This window comes from Danio rerio, chromosome 21 (assembly GCF_052040795.2).
Source record: "Danio rerio strain M-AB ecotype USA chromosome 21, GRCz13ab, whole genome shotgun sequence".
In the NCBI taxonomy this organism is placed as follows: Eukaryota; Metazoa; Chordata; class Actinopteri; order Cypriniformes; family Danionidae; genus Danio; species Danio rerio.
The window spans coordinates 30635817-30651333 of NC_141041.1; the positions used below are offsets into that span (position 1 = coordinate 30635817).

A 15517-nucleotide genomic window follows, 5' to 3' on the forward strand; every position below is an offset into this window, starting at 1 on the left:
TTAAAAACTTGACTCTTTAGTAAAACAAAGTATTGCTATTTTCTAGGCTAATTTCTGAGTCCTTCTGATATAATAATCAAGAAATGTTACAGCAGTCCCGTGACTGCAGCAGGTGTAATATTACACCTAAAAACAATTCTTAGCTAGGCAACAGTGCTTTGTATTAGAAATGATAAAAAAAATATTCCACTGAGCTCAAACTAGGAAGACTTTCCACTTTCCACATTTTCCAGCAATATTGTTAATCACTCCACACACTCACAACACAACCCTTTCAATCAACACCTTTCAGGATCTTTTATTCCAAAAATAATTAAAAAATGAAACACATAAAGGTCTTTTGTTTTAGAGCCACAAGAACATTTATCAGTGTTTCTTAGAACATCCATGCAGCAGTTTAATCAATGTGAAAGCAGCAAATGATGGAAGTGTAGACTACACAATGTAAATCAGACCATGAGGGTGAAGCTACACATGCACAGTTAAAATTAATTCAGATTTTTTTTTTTTATTAAGGCAATTTTGAGATTGGGGAGAATAAAATGCAGATGCATGTGATCCTTTGGGTAATACAGTGACAAGTTCCCAGAAACCTTTTAAAAGCTTATAAGCACTGTGGCACATTTTGAAGATCGTCAGTTTAAAACCTTCAAACATCATCATTATAATCATAAGAGAAGAAAGATTGTGTGTTTGTACTACTAGTGTATGCACATATACATATCTACACACAACTTAACACAGAACTGAGTATGATGACACGAAACTCCCCCGAAAATTCAAGAATTTCTCCAAATCAGAAGAATGGATGTGAATGATGTTTGAACAATACACAAAATGAGCAGTGATATTACATGTGAACACCTTATAAAGACCTTCTAGTGCTATACCATTTTTGGGCCGAGTTACTTTTGTTCGAAAAGTCAAAATTGATAGTGAGGTAAATATATATGGTATGCAGTAGGAAAAAAAAACAAATAGGGAACCGTGAACTACAGGAAGGAGTCGCACCACTCTCGCAGACAGCTGTAACAATCACCCTGCTGTTTGGTGTTTGCTCCACATGTATCTTTCAACCATTCCCGAAACAACTCCTCATCTTTCCTCAGTACCAGGAACTGGCCTAGAACAACATACGCCTGTGGGGACGAAATGTAAAACACTTAAATAACACTTTAAACACTTTATCTTTCAGCTCTATGACAAAATTACGGTGGCTGAGAGAGCTCAAACTCCCTACAAGTTAAGAAAACCAGTGCATGTTTAAAAACTAACAACTTAAGAAAACATCTTCATCAGTTTGTCAACATGTGCACTTAAATTCTCACAACACATGCAAATAGAGAAATGAACTGCAAAGACCACGATGCAAAAAAGCTCTTTCCTGTTTAGCCAGCGATAATGTTGGTAGGGATGGGTATCGTTAAGGTTGTAATGGTATTACCACACTTATCGATACCACTTATCAGTTCGGTTCTTAACCGGTTCTCTTATCGGTACTTTTTGTGGTGTTTTTATATTACGAAAAAACTAATAACAAATTGAGCAGAATTAACAACACTTTATTTTACTACTATGTTTTTTATGTAAAATAAAATGAAACCAATAATTGTAAAACAAATAATTAGATTTTGTTCTGTAAAAGAATGTAGAGAAAACTTTTTCTGGAGAAAAATCAACGTTTGCCTTTTCTGGCAGAAGTCAGAATCTTTCTTGGTTTATTGTGCTCCCTGCAGTTGAAAATACCCTCTGAGTTGCAAAGTGCATTTAAATGAGAAAATGTTTATGATTTTTCGTTAACACATTGACATATATGAGTTAAGTGTTTTGAGTTAACTGTGTTTTAATACGGTTTTGAAGCATCTTGCAATGTAAAAAAAAGCAGTTTTTTTAAAATAATTTCTTAAGCATAGTTTATTATTAGGCTATTTATAGGCTATATTTGTAAATGCAGCTGATGTAAAAGCATTCTTTTTTTTTTCTCAAATATTTTCATTGCATTTTTTTCAGATATTATACAAACTTACAAATGTATATGAAAACTAAAAGCCAAGCAGAGATGACATGAAATACATAGCAATAAAAACAAGAAATCTGTAGAACTCTTAAATTAAACTTACACTTTTCTACCTACTTCTATGTACCATCCCTTCCATCTCCCACCCCTCCCTATTTTCTGAGGCATTCAATAAGTGTTACGGTGAATCAATACACTGATAAATAAATAGTAAGCCATTTGAAAAAATCATAAATAAAATAAATAAATATAAATGAATGAATAGGTAAATACAGAGGATGAAAATGTAAATTAAAAACTAGAAGTCTCTCTTTCTCCCTTTCGAAATTGTAGTCAGCAGTTCCTGAAACGTTAGGGTTCTCAATGACTGACAGTATGGGACTCCATGTTATATTAAATACTACTTACTAATATGCAACTCTCTCTCTGACTCCTTCACTAACTACAAAAAAATAATAATAATAAAAATGACTAATGCTTTCCTTCTTAGACTTTACACACCTGAAACTTGCCTACAGCACTTATATATTGTTGCTCTTATAGTTGTGTGAATTGCTTATTTGTCCTCTTTTGTAAGTCGCTTTGGATAAAAGCGTCAGCTAAATGACTAAATGTAAATGTAATGTAAATTAATTTTAAAAATATTAGACCAATAGTTAATTTTGAACATGACCAAAACATGTGAAGGTAATCAGCCGGTAACAGATGCAAGCAGTCACAGGCATCACTTCTGTCTGGAAATATTCTAGAAAGTTTGGCATTAGTGAAATGGGTCCTATGAAGTACTTTACACTGTAGTAGGCCGTGTCTGGCACAAATAGATGAAGAGTGAACTAAATGGGGGATGGGGGAATAGTTTTTGAACAAAACGTCTCACTTGAAAGAAACGGAAAAGATGGTTGTTGGGAAGATCAAATTTAGTTGATAGGGTTGAAAAGGAGGAGAAAGCATTGTTATCATAGAGATCATTTAAAGTGGCTAGGCCTTTCATTGACCAAGTGTTAAAAACATGATCTAATATAGAGGGAGGGAATAAATGGTTATTAGAGATTGGCATACGAGTTGAGGCACTATGAAGACCAAAATGTTTTCTAAACTGCTGCCAAATTTTCAAAGTGTTATTAACTATTGGGTTGTTTGATGCTTTGTGTATTTCAAGGGGAAGTTGGGAATAGACTGTAGAACATAGACAATGTGAAGAGGCAGATAACTCTATATGTGTCCAAGGTGGGTCAGGAACACCAGTTTTGTGACCAATCCAATTAAGTATTTTGATAATATTACAAGCCCAAAAGTAATATTGAAAATTTGGGAGCGCAAGACCCCCTTCAGATTTGGGAAGCTGACATTCTGATACAAGCTGGTTTGAACCCAAAAAAATTAACCCGCGCAAAAGTTGCTTTAGGTTAGTAAAAAGCTATTTATTTATGGAGACTGGGATATGTTGAAAAAGGTATAAAAATTTGGGAAGAATTATCATTTTGATAAGATTTACCCGACCTATTATGGAAAGAGGGAGAGAACCCCAGCGAGCTATATCAGATTTGCATTTATCTAAAAGTGGTATGAAATTTAAAAAAATAAATCTTTAAAAGCACCGGAAATAAATACCAATTTTCATTCGTATTTTACCCTTTCCATTTTCTTCCTTTAAAAAAAATATATATATACATTAAAAAAAAGAATTAAAAATTTAAAAAAAAATAAATAAAAAGAGTGACTCTCAGAAAAGCGAAGTTAAAGAAACATGTTAGACAGTTTTAGGTTTTGACTACATGAGTATTAAATGCACATTTCTGTTTTTTTTTCCCAAATTTGCGTTTTCTACATTTGTTAGCATTTTTCTATATTCATTTGTTTTTACTTGCAGCTTTATTTGCATGTGTTGTGAGAATTCGCACAAATCTTGTTAAACTTGCATTGATATAGTTGACAAACTTCTATTGGCTGTTTCTCAATTCCAAGAAGGCAGAGAACAGAAGTGCATTCTCGTGGAGAGCAGTCTTACCAGGTTACCTGGGAAGAATTAACTCGGGAGACCAAAAGAACAAAGAACGTGTCCTCTGAGAAATGAGATGCTGCTTTCTTCCTGTTGGTCACATGACCTTCACGTATTTTTAACAGAAAGTTATTTTAACATTACAGAATTCATACAACGATTTGTTATTTTTCCCCATTTTCAATATATTTAACATGTACAAAAACTTTACAAATATACTTTGAGCAATACAAATAAAAACAATTTTATACAAATTTTAGCAAGTAAACACCCTTAATGTGTTAATCCCTTTTCATGGTGATGTTTAGTTTCAGTTTCATTCAGGAAAACTCCGAAGATAAATAAACTACATCTCTGAACAATAATAATAAATCTGTATAAAATGCTGTGCTTCCCACCTCTTTTATTCAGCCACAATGACTTCTGGGACTTCGAGTGAGTTTTGTGCTCAAGTACGCATCAATCCATCCTCAAAATCAAGAACGCATCTGGGAACTTTCACGCGTCCTCCGTTATTGCGATCTTAAGTTGTAGCACTGAACTTTGTCAGTTAAAGATGACGTTACGCAAGATTGCTGAAGAAGGCATATTGAGAAACAGCCATATTGTGTTTTCTTAACTTGAAGCATGTTTGAGCTGTCAGAAAGTGTACGCATGAAACATTCTGATAGATTTTACCTTGTCAAAGCCCTTCTCTTCCAATCTCTTTCCAAGAACTTCACCGATTCCTGCGAGTGCCATCACTGACTTCTCGCCCATGGGCTCTGCCACAAAGTCCTTGTGTTTCTGTGATGTCGACGACATTGTTGATTCAGATTAGAGAGGGCTGAGGGACTCAAGATGACTTTCTTCAATGACTTAAAAAAGAGAGAAAATAAATATAAGTTGGATATGAATTAATACAACCTAAAATTATACATATAAATAAAAAGAAATCTATTAAGTCCAAACTTTGTTACTTTTTGTAAAAACGTTCAATGTGAACATTACCTGAACTGTACATTATACAGATTGCAAACTTTATTAGAAAGGCTGTTTCGGTAATGAGGTGTTTATGCATAATTTGTAAAATGAATGTGAAAGTGAAAATGTTTTCATTTTTCTTGAAACCCATTTGGAGATGTTGTTGTAAAATAGGTAATATGATTGCAACGTTGGTTTTGGAGACTTTCTGTCAGTGAATGGACACGTCTTCTTTCAGAATGATTTAATCAACTGGACATATTAATTATTAACGTTTTTTTTGTCATTTCCTTCAAATATTGTGAAGCTTAAAATACTTTAGTTGTAAATGAGTGAGTTTGGCCTATGTTTAACCCCATGTTTACAGCCGTGTGCAAGAAGGACCGTGTTTAGAAACGCTGCCGGACACTCAATATTGAAAGTGAAGGTAAGTTTCTGGACTAATGTGGAAATGAAAGTGAAATTTGTGATGTTCACAAACCACAAAATCGGCAAAGACGTCTGATTAATAAACTTCTTTTAAAAATAATCAATTTGCGCGCGAAAGTGAAGTTTTCCTCATTTCCACGAGTTTCTGAGGTCCCGCCTCATTTCTTCGCGTTCAGCGCTACACAACGACACGTTCCTCATTCAACAATGACAAACAACATAAATGACAACAATATAAACACTACTCCTATACACACACAATGATGTACCATCACACCTACCATACCTAGACAGTATCATGGAGAAATTTCAATCCTCATCCACACAGACACCGTGCCGTTCACAGTCTGAGTGCGCCCAAAATAACTCACACAGAGCGGCGCTTCCTGATCCCGCCTTTAGACAGAACACCACCACTTCCGCCACAATCATGGCGCTCTTCACAGAGCTGCTGGCCCCTGCTGGATTCAGCTGCTTGGTGAGTTTTATTATGTGTCATAACAGAGTTAATATACAGAATAAGAGAATAATAATTACAGATTTTCTCAATTGCTTTGGCACATTTTTTTCGAAACAGTCTTAACACTTTCTAAACTCTGAGTGTCAGAACATCCAAACAAATGTCAAAACAGTTTGATGTAACTTAAGAACTTTATTGCATGTATTGAAAAATTTCTCAAAACATTTATTTAATACTTATATATTGTATATGCATATAGACTCTCAATATATAGGCTAGGCTAGATGCTCAAATACAGTGGTACATAATGCCACATACACATTATTTTTCTTGACTCTTTTCTTGACTCATTATTTAAAAGATTATGCATTTATAATAGGGCTATAATCCAAGGCAAACCCAGGTCGACCCCAGATGGGCAAACCCAGGTGGACAATACCAGGTGGGCCCTACATGGGCATTCTTGGTGGACATCCTGTCGCATCGTGTCGCTCTTGGTTCATTCTGCTTTGGTGACCCCAGATGAATAAAGGGACTAAGCCGAAAAGAAAATGAATGAATGAACCTACACCGCGTGTTTTTGGACTGTGGGAAAACCGGAGCACCTGCAGGAAACCCATGCGAACATGGGGAGAACATGCAAACTCTATGTGGAGTGAAAATCTAATAATGATCATGAAGAACATTTATTTAGAATCATGAAGCAATGACTAACTCTCCCTTTCAGAGCTTCAGTCCAAGAACTGATGGTATGACACTGAATGCCCAGCCGGGACTCGAACTAGCAACCTTTTTGCTGTGAGCCAACAGTACTAACCACTGAGCCACCGTGTCGTCCCCCATTACAGATGTTTATTTCACAAATCTTACAGTTCAAGACAATCAATTTTTTAAGTTGCTAAATTCATTATTTTACATTTTTAAATATTTTTGCTAACCACAAAACTTCAAGCAACCTTTTAAATTAATAACGTAAATATTTTTTTAATCCTGTATCTCTATTTTTATTTAATAATTCTGTTTAGTTGGTTTAAAGCAGAGCTCTCCAAACGTTTTCAAATAAAGGGCCAAAATTCATGCTTGATTGAGAGCTGTGGGCCGAAAGTAAAAAGAGCAAACTGTATTACATTAAAGTTATCATGAGTAGTTCCTCATTTATTTCATTTAATATGACAAAAAAATAAATAAAAAAATTACTTCAACCATATTCACTAATACTTATTTTTTTGAAAATGTATAATAATTCAACAAACTTATTAAAATAAAACCATAAAAAATTAAATTTTCAATGCCAAATAGACAAGTCATGCTGAACCTGCCTTTGCCTTGATCTGCGTGCTGATTTCTTCTGATGTGTCCCCTATTCGTTAAGTGACAGTATGTACATTTTTAAAATAAATCTGATTAATTAACATTTATTTGAAACATTTAATTTCAGGTTGCTTTTTGTAGGTCACGAATAAAACAAACAAACAAAAAGTTACATTAATGGAAAATCTCTGTTAAAGACATTCCCCAACCCTTCCCATTCATTTTCTCTCAGGCGGGCCAAATCAAAGCATACAAAGGGCCACTAGGATACAAAGGGCCCTAGTTTGCATATCACTGGTTAAAAGGATTAATCACTCCAAAAATGACACCTTAGTATTAAAAATGTATAGGCAGTTATTATGAAACTATGTAGAAATATATGCAAAATAGTAATTGATTTACATTAATAACCTATTGAGTTTTTTTTCCCTTCACTTTCATCAATTGCTGAAGTTTGTTTCTCACCACTGCATCACTGGCTTGATTGGTTTGGGACTTGTGGAGCTGCTCATCGAGGGATTTGCTCTTCAGTGTTAAAACTTTCAGCAGTGAAATTTAAATTATACTGACCTAAACTAAGCTAAACTAAACTGTACTTCAACTCTAAAAACTGGACTGACACAGATTCAATTTATTAGAACTTCTATGTTAAGCTGCTTTGACACAATGCTATAGAAATAAAGATGAATTGAATTTAACTGATTACAGCCTGCTGCACCATTTTAATGTGTTTTACATGTTTTAAACTCTTTCTTTTGTTTTTGTATGCCTATTTTGCTTAGTTCTCTATAGTGTGACATTTTTGTTCAATGTTTTTTTTTAAATTTTGGGTTGCAATATTTTGAGATGTAATAACTTAATATTGTTTAAAACTATTTTCCATGTTAACAGGTCTTATATTTTAAAAAGTCATTTATTCTTGTGCCAATAAAACTGAATCTTTAGCATAATATAATGTCCTTAGTGTTACATGATCCTTCAGAAATCATTATAATAATATGACTTGCTGCTCTTTTATGATTGTTTTGCTTTTTTGGTGCTCAATTTTTGATGATGATTATTATTCAAAACATTTTCATCTGCTTCTTATTATCCTCCATAGTCTTATGGAAACCTTGATGCATTTTTCAAGACACTAACAGCACTTATCTGAAGTAAAATCCTTTTTAACTCATGTTTGATCAAATTTGTATCCTTGATTAATACAAATACAGTTTTCAACACTGATAATAGGCCTCACCCAACGTGCCTCCCAAGTAGCAAACCATCATTTGAAAAAATTACAGATTTTGAAGTTAACACCTAATAATGATTATGAAGGGCATTTATTTAGGATCATGAAGCCGTGACTAACTCTCTCTTCCAGGCTTCAGTCCAAGAACTGGTGGTGTGACACTGAATGGCCTGAAAAGGAATGAGGCTCTGAGACTGTCTATGGACTCAACATGCTGACACAAACTGAAAACGTGCCTTGCTATTTCAAAAAGGTTACAAGGTTACTAAAAGCGCTCACAGTGAGACAAACCAGCCACACTGAGTTCTGCTGTATTAAAAGATTCTTTTGTGTAAGGCTGATTAGTTTACGTTCCCGTTTATAATGCTTTATTGATTCTGAAGATGATCAAGCACAGCACAAATTAGTATGAATGCTCATTTGTTTTCAGGTTTTCACCATTCTCACATTTTCTCTGATTTCATTAACACATGTGATGAGATTATGTACTCTTGATGAAGTATAGCAGGGAAAAAGGAAAGACTGCTGTTTGTTCCTGCTCAGAAACCGGTCTGCACTAGCCTGAACCACGTGCTTCACCACGGACACAATGTGCTCTAATGTGTACATGATGTCTGAGGCTGAAGGAGGAGCTTCATGCTTTAACTTATGTCTTGACATAAGCATACAGTTTTTACAATTACACATATGATGTGAAACTAATAAGATATGCAAATCACTTTTAGAAATGTTTGTTTGACAAAGTTCAAATGTTTAGCATTCTTCTATATTTATGAAACTATCAGGATGCTCTCCTCACGTGGAGGTTCAAGCAATGCTGTATCATATTTCTTGACAAAGAAGCACGTGGATGTACAGTCCGCTGTATGTTTTGGTTGTTTTTTTTTTCTGAGGCAAAGGCCTGTATTGTACTAAATTGACATTAAATAATATGTACTCTGTTGTGTCAGAGACAAGCAAATAGCCTCAATAGGAGTTAGTTAAAAATAATTGATAATTATTGAGTTGCACATTTCGTAACTAGTTTTTTATATCTGTGTTTTGGTATTTCATGTGTTTTTAAAGTGTTTACCGTAATTCACACAATAGAGCCAGAAGCTGTGTTTAATAAGGCTTAGCTGCTTACATTACCATAGCACATAATTAGGGCAAAGGTTGACCAAATGTTTTGTCAAATAATTCAAATTTATTTGGATGAAATTTATATTTTTTGCCAATTTTTGGAATTGTATATTCATTAACAATACAATCTTTACATATAATTATAAATACAGCTTGGATAAGCTTTAAAAATATTATAGTATGAGTGGTGGGTTTTAAAAACATCTCAGAGCACTGAGGAACTCAATGAACTGTACATTGAGATTCCTGTTTAAAGTGAACATGTGTTTTGCCGTTTCTAAAATCTTTCTGAGAAAGAAATCCAACACCCCCAAGCCCCCAAACTTGTTTGTGGAGGTCTTGTACAGTCACAAAAACAACAGGGAGGAGAAAGAATTAGACAGAAACGACAGCCTCTTTTAAGGTGGTTCTCTTAATGACATGACACAAAAACATTGCATGCATTGATTTCAGGTCAAAGTTTCCTCATAAAATGAATAAGCTGAACATTGTTGATTTAATTCCTAATTGAATTACACCCCATTTTGTGGCAAAAAATATATTAACACAGAAAAATAACACATAACTGATTCAGTTTCGTGGCCGAACTCTTCTTTTGAGTCAGTTCTTTAGTATGAGTATAGGATTTGACTGACTGACTGAAATGTATATCAGAATATATATCAAAGAAATGCAGTGTAAATATGTCTGCGACGCAATTGTGATGATGCGACGAAACTGTTTTAGAAATGATTTGTTCAAGAGTGTAAATGCCGCAGTAGGCTTTCACCAGTTTGAAAATCCGCTCCCCCTTAAATGTGGGTGGAGATACTTAAGCATGCGGCTTACTCGCTCCTTTGCCGTATAAAAACTGGAGCATCACTCGGAATACAGAAACGATACCAATAAACAGCAGAAGGATATTTATTATTATCCACAGGTCATTTGAACAAAGATTTCTTCATCCAAACGCAGTTGGTAAGGTTGGTTTTGTCTTACATATTTTTACGTTACGTTAGTTCCTAGATTTGACATTTGCTGTCACAGGGCATACTTTTGGATTATTCACATTTAAAAGCACTAACGTTATTACATTGATAATGTTATGTGTCCTGATTTAACTCGTCATTATTCTGTTCATCGGTGTTAAATGGTGTCAAGTGAGTCAGACGCAAACAGAACTGGACCAATCCGGTTTACAAAATGTCGCGCTAACGTGTAACGTACATCAGTAAAGACTTTTTTATAAAACGCAGTTTTACACAGATATATTGTGTGATGTGTAATTAATGGGCACCAAACTGTATTAGGGGATATTTTTGTTTTATATATTACTATTTAAATAGATTCATCGAGGATAACGTTGGGTCTGCTGATCTGAGTCTGACACCCGGCATTTGGTTGCTACTGTATGTCACTAACGTATAGGCTTAACCTGGATTAACCAGTTTTTCAACCAGAGGCCATTTCCCCCCTAGTTGAAAAAAACCCCTTAGTGTGGTTGCGTTGTTTGTTGTTTAAGTAGAATTACAATACATTTTTAAAACATCTCCGCGTGAACGATTTTAGGTGATGCAACTTTCAGCGTGTCTTGCCTGTCAGCCATGACGTCAAACGTCTTTTTCCTCAACCTGCATTTCGGGTGCCGTGCCGTGCCGTGACGACAATGATGTGGTGACTGCTGCTAATTTAATCTAGTTTAATCCATTTCCAGGTCATAATCAGACAAAATGAGCAACGACACTGAAGTGGATATGAAAGATGTGGAGCTTAATGAGGTGGAGCAGGAGAAGCAGCCCATGACAGAAGGAGATGCTGGAAACAATTATGCCATTTCACCTGTAACCGAAAAGAATGGCATTGTGAAAGTGAAGATTCCAGATGAGGAGTCCAAATTCACTGGTCTATCCAAAGAAGAGCTCATGAAGGTCGCCGGAACACCAGGGTGGGTAACTCATGTGTGCTTATACCTCATTTTCTTTCAGTTACATTGAGGTGAGGATCTCGCAGTTTGCAGGAACACAGTTGTTTTAATCGCTTTGGTGTATTTTTAAATAGGTGGGTTCGAGTTCGTTGGGCACTACTGATTCTTTTCTGGCTTGGTTGGCTTGGCATGCTGGCTGGTGCTATTGCCATCATTATTCAAGCTCCTCGATGCAAGCCCCTGCCTGAGATGAACTGGTGGAACAAAGGACCGCTGTACCAGATTGGAGATGTTGGCGCCTTTACAAACTCTTCAGACATAAAAGGTAAAGACCAGTGACTCAGTAAGCCAACATCTAATCAACCAAAAAAGGTTTTGTGGAAATTAGGAGTAGTAATGGATTGCAGGGATGGTCAATTCAGGAATTAAAGATGATTCAACATGTTCAAACGCATAATTGCTCTGACCTTATGCTGCTGAATCGACAAATCTAGTTTCCTCCATCCACTTAGACACCATCCTGTTTGCTCAGCTCATAGAGTGAATCACTGTGAACTATATTTTGGTCATTTTAAAAGCAAGTGAGGCAGAACTTTTTTTAATATCTTTTAATAAATAATATCAGGGTACAAATGAGTTAGCATCAACATTAATATGGGATCTTTAAACTATATATTGCATTTAGTCTATTTTGCAAAGTGGTGTATTGATTTTTCACTCTGACTAATTCACTTTAGATTTGGCTGGAAAGGTCCAGGCTTTGGATGATTTGAAGGTGAAGGGTCTGATCATTGGCCCGATTCACGTGTCCAGTGAAGACAAGCCGAACGAACTGAATTTGATTAAGATTTCTGAAGACGACGGTGTTCTGGCACAGTTTAAAGAAGTCATTACGGCTGCACACAAGAGAGGTGAAAAATAATGTGTGTGTGTGTATTTGTGTGTTTGTGTGTGTGTGTGTGTGTGTGTGTGTTCTTAATAGTAATAACTGTTTCTGTATTATACATTCATAACAATATATTTATATTTCATACATTTAATATTATACAATATTAGCTTGTGAATAATTGTATTTTTTATTATGCTACTTTTAATGTTTTAATGTTTGTTTACCCTTTCTGTAGGCATCTCCGTTATTTTGGACTTGACCCCTAACTATAAAGGAAAAGATCCCTGGTTTTCCGATGCTGTCAACACTGTGCAGAAAGTTGAGGTATGACCTTTACTGGGATGATTCTCTGCCCATTATTAAACTTAATTTGTGTATCTTTTTTTCTCGAATAATAACTATGATGCTTGTCTTTACAGCCTGCTCTGATATTTTGGCTAAAACAAGGTGTAGATGGATTCCTCTTCTATGGTGTTGAGAAGGTTGCAGCTGCTGCCCCGACTTTTTGGAGTGATGTCGTAGCCCTCATTCATAACCAGACGGACGCAGAAGGAAAAACAAAAAAGTGATTATTATTAATAATAATGAATATAGACACACACTGCTTGTAGGATAAGAGACCCCTTGTGGTTGGTTGCAAATTTTACAGACCACAGGGAAATCAGCAGATTTGGAATTGTGTTTCCAGCTAACTAGCTCCATCTGGCGTTCAGTACTTCTGTCAAAGTAGTCAAGAACTGCCTTTTTGTTTTATGTAGTTCTCAGAGGTCGAGTTTTTAATTTTTTTTATACATCAGAAACACATAGTGTAAACTTAATGGGGTATTTTTGTTGCTGTTTTGACACTTCTTATCAGAAAACTTGGTGTGAAGGAAGATTTTATAATCAGAAGTAAATGCCCACTGATGTGATTGGTTAACCGTCTGCATATATAAAACTTTAAAATGCTTTCCTTTTAAGATTAGGTACTAAAGTTAGGGTTAGCCTTTAAGTCTTTCTGAAAATCCTGTCTCGAATTAAACCTTTTTGGTAAACAAAACACATAATAATAAAACAAAAGGCTAAACAGGCACTAATACAGAAGCAGGCAATGATCTTCTGGAGAGAAGAAGTTTAGCTACGCTATTATGTCATGTAATAGCACATTCCACAGCATGTTTTGCCAAACTGGTTTCAATAAAAGCTCTTTTTTAAACTAATGAGAAAGTTTAGAGTTCTGAAAACCAACTAATTAAATAATTTAGATTCCTCATTTCATAAACCTTTTAAATAACTCAATTGTTTTTTTTCCTTTCAGAGTCTTAATTGGCGTCACAGATCAGTCTTCTCCTGAAGAAATATCTGCAACGTTGAACAAAACTGGTGTGGACTTGCTCCTCTCTGGTGCTCTGAGGTCTAAATCTGTCCGGGAAGTTGCCCAAGCTGTTGAAAGCCTGTATTCCACTTACAATCAGACCCGACTGGCTTGGAACATCGGTGGACGAATTGCAGGACATCTGGCTTCAGTTGTGGGTTTCGCTAAAGTCAAACTGAGTCAGCTTATGTTGCTCACCCTGCCAGGCACACCAGTGTTTAATTATGGCGATGAGATTGGACTGGAAGATGAGGTAAGTGCACTGAAGGTTTTATCTAATCAAAATGTTCACAGATCCAGGTGTTTTCCAAGAACAGATCCTAAAATGATGTGTTCTTTTTCCATTTAGGTCAACAAATACCCAACCATGTTGTGGAAATTCAATGATGAGGTAAGAAATCTGCACATATTGCTGAATCTCCAACGTCATGTCAATCAGTGTTGTCCCCAGTAGATTTATTTATCATGTTTTGCTTTACAGGAGAAGCAGAAGGAAATGAGCACTTACCATTCATTCTTTAAGAGCGTGAGTGTTAAAAGAATGAAGGAGCGCTCTCTGCAGCATGGAGAATACTTGCCTTTGTTCATTTCAGACTTCGCCATGGCCTACGTGCGAAGCTGGGACCAGAATGAACGCTACCTTATTGCACTCAACTGGCACTCAAATGAGACTGTCAGTCTTCAGCTGAAGCATGCTGACATTCCTGAAAGCGCTACAGTAGTGTTTAGTACATCTGGTGAAACAGAAGTCAATAAAGAGCTTAATCTTGCACAGCTAGAGGTGAACCCAGGAGAAGGTATAATGCTGAAGTTTCCATACACATCTTAAAGATGCCTTGTAAACTCGTAGCTAGTGTGAGGTCATTGATTGTTACATGCAAAAGTATTTGATTTGGCTGTTCTGTTACAGTATTTATCCTGTTTTTAGTTCTACAACACTGGCTTAGAGCATCAGATTGTACTGTTACAAGTGACACATGCACAGCCTAAACTGAACATGACTACTAAACTGAACTCTGAAGCTGGTAGTTTTACATTTGTTGTTACTATAGATACATTCCGTGGAAAGAAAATACATTTTTTTTATTTAGACCTTTTTTTAATGTGTGTTTTTTAGTTTTAAACAGTGTCCTACACCAACTTTAAAATAACTGTTTCTTCTTCAATGTAATTGAAAAAAGACGCATGAAAATGAAAGCCGTGGACAATAAATTAAGTTAAGCAGTTCATCTTTGTTTGTTGTGTCATTGTATTCTTTCAGGTGGGGTTCCCTCATTTATTTTCATAAGTGTTGCCAGCATAATGAGATGTAACAGAGACGTGGTTGAATTATTAAAATCTGCCACCATAAAATGGAGCAGCTCTCATTGTCTCCAGCATAGCATGATATCAGGTGTCTCTACTAATGACTTCTTTATTTAGAGCTATTCATTATGCATATGGAGAGCTCAGTCTCACCTGGCTATTTTAATGCATTACGGATTTATGAACCCCTACAGAGATCGGCTCAAGAGTGATGAGGGAAACTGTCTCATATGTAAGTTATACGAGATCTCTGAGACTTAATCATCTGAACAAAAAAGTCTGATATGACTGATATTATGTGTACTGTTTAGATCTAAACGGAAATAGTTACATACTCAAAATCACACAGATAAATGAGCTCTTTCCTCATGTCCTCTTACCTTCTCACAAACTTTTCTGGGTCAGTTACTCATGGGGGACCACAAACCTGACCAAGCCTACATTTTCAGGTAACACACAGTGGTTGCTTACAATCTAAGTTTGTGCGTTTTTTTTACTTTTATAAATAATAATATGTCCAAAATAAAGGCA

General features: G+C 35.6%; 2 protein-coding genes across 4 annotated transcripts; one reads left to right on the plus strand and one right to left on the minus strand.

The window, feature by feature from the left end:
- Positions 1-272: 272 nt before the first annotated feature.
- Positions 273-5781, minus strand: banf1 (barrier to autointegration nuclear assembly factor 1). 2 transcript variants are annotated; one of them, XM_087299283.1, is made up of 3 exons: positions 5690-5781; positions 4695-4873; positions 273-1139 (listed from the first exon to the last, which is right to left on the minus strand). In XM_087299283.1, exons 2-3 carry the CDS (start codon positions 4818-4820, stop codon positions 993-995), a joined length of 273 nt encoding a protein of 90 aa, XP_087155409.1. In that variant the 5' UTR covers positions 4821-4873; positions 5690-5781; the 3' UTR covers positions 273-992.
- A 4613-nt stretch (positions 5782-10394) lies between these two features.
- On the plus strand, positions 10395-14910 carry slc3a2b (solute carrier family 3 member 2b). Of its 2 annotated transcripts, none has more exon segments than NM_201514.2 (9): positions 10395-10492; positions 11229-11459; positions 11573-11763; positions 12176-12349; positions 12563-12651; positions 12747-12892; positions 13625-13934; positions 14031-14072; positions 14163-14908. In NM_201514.2, coding segments are annotated over 8 exon segments (1515 nt in total). In that variant the 5' UTR covers positions 10395-10492; positions 11229-11244; the 3' UTR covers positions 14511-14908.
- Positions 14911-15517: the final 607 nt, after the last annotated feature.